Source organism: Acromyrmex echinatior, chromosome 17, assembly GCF_024713525.1.
Source record: "Acromyrmex echinatior isolate Ae372 chromosome 17, ASM2471352v2, whole genome shotgun sequence".
In the NCBI taxonomy this organism is placed as follows: domain Eukaryota; kingdom Metazoa; phylum Arthropoda; class Insecta; order Hymenoptera; family Formicidae; genus Acromyrmex; species Acromyrmex echinatior.
The window spans coordinates 665,479-672,147 of NC_141868.1; the positions used below are offsets into that span (position 1 = coordinate 665,479).

The 6,669-nt window shown below is 34.4% G+C and overlaps 1 protein-coding gene across 1 annotated transcript; it reads left to right on the plus strand.

The window, feature by feature from the left end:
• The first annotated feature begins 2,533 nt into the window (after positions 1–2,533).
• Positions 2,534–4,913, plus strand: LOC105153754 (uncharacterized). The gene is made up of 4 exons (XM_011068783.2): positions 2,534–2,717; positions 3,063–4,248; positions 4,368–4,503; positions 4,579–4,913. The coding sequence occupies exons 2-4, from the start codon at positions 3,077–3,079 to the stop codon at positions 4,777–4,779; spliced, it is 1,509 nt and encodes a 502-aa protein (XP_011067085.1). The 5' UTR covers positions 2,534–2,717; positions 3,063–3,076; the 3' UTR covers positions 4,780–4,913.
• Positions 4,914–6,669: the final 1,756 nt, after the last annotated feature.

A 6,669-nucleotide genomic window follows, 5' to 3' on the forward strand; every position in this document is an offset into this window, starting at 1 on the left:
TTGGTCAACATAAAATCAGGAGATGCGCTACTGTATATACTGTGGTGGAAGGATTCCATGATGTACTCAGTTTAGTCAAATCACGCCTATTTTTACTCCGCGTCGTCACTCTCTAAGGGTATAGTCAATGATGCTACAAATGCTTTAAAGCGTTTTTTAATTAATCAACTTGTAATATTCTTTTTTCTGATTGGTCCATCAAATACTTCAAACATTTGTAGCGAGATTTTGACCACAGCCTCAGTGCGTAGTCTACCAACCATGAAACGCGAAACATGGGTATTTATAGTCCGTTTTTAAACCATCTTAAATATGTACAATATAATGTCTTAAGATGTCGTAAGTCAAGGACTGCGTTAACATCGGGCTTAAAGCCCGATGTCCACAATGCTAAAAAATTGGTCCGAAATCTCGAACAGAGAAAAAATGAACAAATCACATTTGAACAATTTGATCACATTACCATTGCGATTGGTCAATTCTTTCTTCATCTGAAGTCTCAGATCGATTTCTAGCATCGTGGACATAAGGCTTAAGAGATTATATTTAAGATGGTTTTAAAATAAAAACGGATTATGAATATCGCCCCGTGTTTCACATTTCACAATTGTGGAAGGCCTTGCGGAATGAGAAGCAAATAAATGACAAAGAGCGCTAATTTTAGAGAGAGATGCTTGCAAACTGAGCACACCATACGTTTTCTGTGGCTGAGTTTATACTTTTGGAAGTTAAAGTGAGATAGATATACGTTTGATATTTGTCTAAAGCGAGAAAGAGAATTCTAAAACAGTCTAGTGCAGGAACAGAAAACAGACTATATGTAATCCTTCCATCATAACTTCGATTACAATCAAAGCAACGTATGGTGGAAGACATGAAGCAGCGTTTAAAAACTGTTCGCTCTTCTTCGTTTTCATGGAGCGTATTTTCGCTGGTTTTATTAATCCTTTATCCCGGTTCTATTGGGTCATCTAAAAAGTATCCGCGGTACTTTGTCACTAGATATATGACCATCAACACACATCTAGTGACAAAAAACCGCGGATACTTTTAGATGACCCAATATAATAGATTTTTAAGCCTTAGCCATAAGGAATAGACGAATCATAATTATTCTCTTCTGTAGTTGATCAATTTCTTAAGGCTTAAGGCTTAAAATACCTATTGTAAATTCGGAATTTCGGAATTGCTTATGCAGGGTTTACAATAGAAATTGTAGCGGTCGTAGAGTCTTAAGTCGTAGAAAATTAACCAATCACAATCGAATGTGAGAAGAATAATTGAATATGATTGATCAATTTTCTACGACTTAAGATCCTACGATCGCCATGACTTCTATTAGATCCCGCATTAAATTAATAATGGAGAACTCATTTATTTTCGCTAGCTTTTAATAAAAATGGATTATGAAAATAAATACATCGAGTATGTAAAAGAATATATCCGTATACAAGTACCAACTAGCAGCTGCAGCAGAGATTCAGAGGCGATGCATAGCAGTTGCAATTATTATGCGAGGTCTACAATGAGTGCTTTCCATTTGATGACACAAGTCGATGACACAAGTATCGTTTAATTTGTGTCACTTTCTGAATGTCAAGAAGGATAGAACAGAAATAGCGGTTGTAAGGTCGGTTGTTCCACCTTTTGGTAAATTTTATCTGTTGGGTAAGTAGCAAGATTACCCAATCTCATGCGTGGGTTTATCTCACAGATAAAATTTACCGAAAGATGGAACAATCGGCTCGTCAGGGCTTAAGTCATAGAAAATTGACCAATCATAGTCGGTCGATTATTTTTCTCATATTCGATTGTGTAATTTTCTACGACTTAAGACTACGATTTAATTATTGTAGACTCCGCATTAATGTATACAATTATAAAAAAAGAACAAAATAGCATTCATTTTAAAAAATCGCAGCGAACATCGCGAACATTGCATATCCGTATTGAGTGTACGACGTAAACTAGTCGTTATCGCGTGACGGAAATTGGCTCGAGAGTCAAGCAAACAGTTTATTGCTTTTCCATAAAAACAAAAGAATGTGCAAGTTCAAGACGGCAAAGTGGATAGGTATACTTACCGAGTGATTGGTTGCGTTCAGCAGAAAAAGCAGCTTTGCAAGTTGCAACTGTTGTAAAATTTTTGAATATGATTTTGATCCTAGTTTTTCACTGGATCTAAATGTATAAACCAATCATATTCAAGAATTTTATAACAGTTGCAAAGCTGCTTTTTCTGCTGAATGCAGCCATTATATATGATTGGATCTATAAGTAACAACCAATTATGTTCATTTGCTCGGCGAGCAGGCTAGCCGCTTTGTTGAGCTTGAACGCACTCAATGATTGGCTATTGCACCAACTTCCGCCACGCAGTAATTGCCGCGTTTTGTTGGGATGCGTTCTAAAACTTAACTCACAGTACTCAAAATTCTATAATTGACGTTACGTAAACTATAGAGCTTTGGTTACTGTAGTTATATTTTGGAACGCAGTCCTATGGGAGTGTCAGCGGTGGGAACCATGATGTCGCTGCTATCAGTTTTTAAAACGGAAGTAGCATCATGTAGCATGCTTGAGCATGCTGTAATCTGCAACACGCTTCGCTGCATCTCGCTGCACGTTGTCCTGTCTGGAATGTAATTTTGCAACAATTTTATTAGCTGTTGTTTCACAATTTCAATTGAAAAGCATTTTGAATCATTCTTGGAAAGGTAAGTTATACGTGTGAGGTGTTTGCAAACCTCTTGCACATAAAACGGATATATAATTTAAATATCTTGATCTGGATAACCCTTAATTGCTGCGTTCGGCAATACAAATTTGAGGCGTCGGAAGGCTCTTTTTCTACAGTGCATGTGACATATGCTATAATATAAGAGCACTCCAACGCCTCAGATTTGCATTACCGAACACAGCTAATATATGATTGAAATGATATATCTCACGTTGTGACACGAGAGGATGAAATTTTATAAAATATTTTCAATCATATTTGAATATGTAGGTATATATTTGTATCTATCACTTATTTCACATATTTTTCTTTGGCATTGTAGAAATCTATTTCCAAATGAAGACTAAGATAATGCACAAGAAAGGGAAGAAACGGTCTCTTAGTGAAACTTCTGTTTCCAAAGTAAAATTAAATAAAAAACAAGAGAATGTTAATGAATTTAACAAGAGTCCCAAAAGAGCCAAAATTGGTTCTAAGCAAAATGGAAATCCTACATTGACGGGAAGAACCCAAATCTTTAAGACAGTAGACAAGCAGAAAAAGGAACAGAATAAAATAATTGAACAACAAAGTAACATCGTGAAATCAGAAACGAAGAAAGATACAAAAGAAGCGGCAAAATTAACGATTGTTAAACCTAAGAATGAGGCTATTGATAAAAGCAGCAGTCGGCCGAGGAGGAGATATCCTTATAGAACTATTACTCTTACTAAAGAACAAATAACAAAAAAGATAACAGAAATCAAGAGCAGAGAAGTGCTGTCAAAGAGAGCACATAGAATATTAGGTAAACTCAACAGAAAATTGAGGGAAATTGAGTCAGAGAAATTAGATACAGTAGGAAAGAAAAATAAAAAAATAGAACATTGTGCAAATGCATTGATGAAGAATAAACAGAAAGTTAATGATGAAAATAAAGTGAAAGTAGAAAAGAAACATGTACAAAGTAAACCACAAGAGGAAGATGAAAACGATAGTGACACTGAGGAAGATGAAGATAAAGATAATGACATTGAGGAAGATGAAGACAGTGATATTGAGGAAGAAAGTAACGAAGATGAGAGTGATGAAAGCGAGACAGAAAATGAATTTGTTGGTAATAAAAAACCAGAGATTGATAATGAAAGTGATAAAGATGAAGAAACTGATGAAGATGAAGAAGAGGAAGTAGAGGAAGAAGATGAAGGGGATATAGAAGATGAAGAGGATGTAGAAGATGAAGAGGATGTAGAAGATGAAGAGAATATAAAAGATGAAGAGGATGAGGAGGACGAAGAGGAGAATGAGGAGGACGAGGAGGACGAGGAGGACGAGGAGGACGAGGAGGACGAAGAGGACGAAGCTGATGAGGCTGAAGAAAATATAATTAAAAAAACAAGAATTTCAGAAGTAAGACGAAAAGATGTACAAAATAAGAATAAACGAGTTCCTCAATCTCTGGACAAAAAAGGAGAAGCGAATATGAACAAGAAGCGATATGTTCTATTTGTGGGCAATTTACCATTAAAGTAAGTAACTTTTTAGCTTTAATATTTCTATTTAATTTTGTGTGTGTGTGTGTGTGTGTGTGTGTGATACATACACGCATGTGCACACATACAAAATAATGTTAATATTTAATTTACAGTATAACTGCGGATGAGATTAAACGGCACTTTTCGACTAAAGTTGGTTCAATAAGTAGCATTAGAATTCCAACTAAATCAGATAAAACACCACGTGGCTTTGCATATGTGGAGATGACAAATAATATAGATTTTGAGGTAAAAGCATTTTATGCTGTTTTTACTATATCTTTATTAAATAATTTATTGCAATATGACTTTTGTTTTTAACAGAAAGGACTTTCGTTAAATCATACATTCTTAAAGAAAAAGAGGATCAATGTTCAATATTCGATGCCCATGAACAGCAAAAAGGCAGATACTACTAAAAAGCTCGTAATTGCCAAAAATATGAAGCTACAAGCGCTTCAGAAGGCTGGAAAGTTAGCTGATGGGAATGAAAAAAAGAAGAAGCTATTTAAAAAAGAGAAATAGGACACTGATCAAAATATAATGAAGTGAATAGGATTAATCAATAAAAGGACTATTTGCAAAATGTTTACTTTCAGCAATGCTTTCATTTTGAATGAAAGCGAATTTAATAAGGAAAAAAATTTTCTTGATTTACATTACATGTTTAGTACACACCCCTCCTATTTTCCTATAATTTTGTAAACTTATGTATTTTGTGTAGAACATATTTCAAGAAGGAAAATTGACTACGTTTACAGTCACTCTTAATCGAGTTTAATAACATCTGCAGTTAGAAAAACTAACCAATCCATCTTTTAGAGGAATAGCTAATTAATTAGTTATAACTACAAATATTAAACTCGATTAAGGGTATCGTGTAAACGTGGTGATTGTCTCACTGAAGTCCTGTTTTCACTATTCAATGTCGGTAAGTTAGGAAATGATAATTCTCTGCATTTTTACGCATATTATTATGTTCTGCTTTAAGGTGGTTATATTGCACAGAGGATGGCTATGAAGTGGGCCGAGTGGGCGACCCAGACAATCGCCTGACATTGCATGCATCTAATAGTCGGTTCGATGTAAGTCTTAGGGGCTCCGCACAATAGAAGGAATAGAGAACAGAACAAGAATTATCTAAGAATTATATTATATTTTCAATCTATTAGAAATCATGTATTGTGGAATACATAGTTTCTGATATGTTGAAATTCTTATTCTGTTCTCTGTTCCCTATTCCTTTTATTGTGTGGAGCCTCTTAATGTGTTGGAGCAACAGGTAGCAAGATTCTCTAAATGTTTTATCGATGATAATCACTATTGATAATTAGCGATAGCCAATGGCAGGACAATTCTGGAAAAAAGTGTGACTTTCATTGATTGTCGCTAGTTAAGCGACAGCGACAATTATCGATAAAACGTTTAAAGAATCCTGCAACAGGTCAACATTCTGTAGGACAAAAATCTACATCTATCACCGGAGAAGCGTAGTTTGGTTATCTTTGATAGGTCTAATCTGCCAACAAATAACTTACAAATTAAAATAAATATTATTAAGCCATCCTCTCATGTCAACTTTCTCGGATTAATTTTGAAATCATAGTGTGGAATACATAGTTTCTGATATGTTGAAATTTTTATTCTGTTTTCTGTTCCCTATTCCTTTTATTGTGCGGATCCCCTTAATGTATTGGAGCAACAGGTAGCAGGATTCTTTTTTATCGATGATAGTCACTATTGTTAATTAGCGATAGCCAATGGCAGGACAATGGAAAAAAGTGCGACTTTCATTGATTGTCGATTAATTTTGGATAAGTGTCTTAATTGGAACCTTCATGTAACTCATGTTAAAAAATATGATATCCCGATCAAATTTTTATGTTGTATTAGAAGAACTTGGTGGGGAGTCAACCCTACTACTATGCTTATTCTGTATAAAACTTTAATTAGAGCCAGAATAGAATATTGAGGATTCTTAATTTCACCGTGTAGAGCTACAGTGTTCTATAATTTTGAAAAAATTCAACTGAGATGTTTACGACTTGCTCTGGGATATATGAATGATATCCACTCCTGCTAACATAATTGTTAGTAAAGCTAAAGTATTAACATTGATCTACAGATTTGCATTTTTGAGTTATAAATTTCTTCTAAGGAGTTTTGTATGAGAGAATTGATTGTTATTGGATAACTTGGAAGAGAATAATTTGTCATGTTTTCTGTTAATTAGTTCCTATGAAGAAATAACTCATTATGAAAATTTCATGTTTAAGTCATACTCCCTTAAGTTCTATTTACTTGACGTCAAATACCAACTAAACACAATTAATAGCAAACGAGAATGGATTGAAATGAATTGAAATGGATCCAGAAATATTGATCCACGAATGTTAAAATGAATGCTTTTCAATC

What these genes read in the sequence shown, in the direction of transcription:
- LOC105153754 (XM_011068783.2), top strand. Translation starts at nt 3,077, where the DNA reads ATGAAGACTAAGATAATGCACAAGAAAGGGAAGAAACGGTCTCTTAGT. An exon ending in GTGGGCAATTTACCATTAAA is followed by an intron (nt 4,249 to 4,367) that starts GTAAGTAACTTT and finishes TTTAATTTACAG; the next exon opens with TATAACTGCGGATGAGATTA. An exon ending in CAAATAATATAGATTTTGAG is followed by an intron (nt 4,504 to 4,578) that starts GTAAAAGCATTT and finishes TGTTTTTAACAG; the next exon opens with AAAGGACTTTCGTTAAATCA.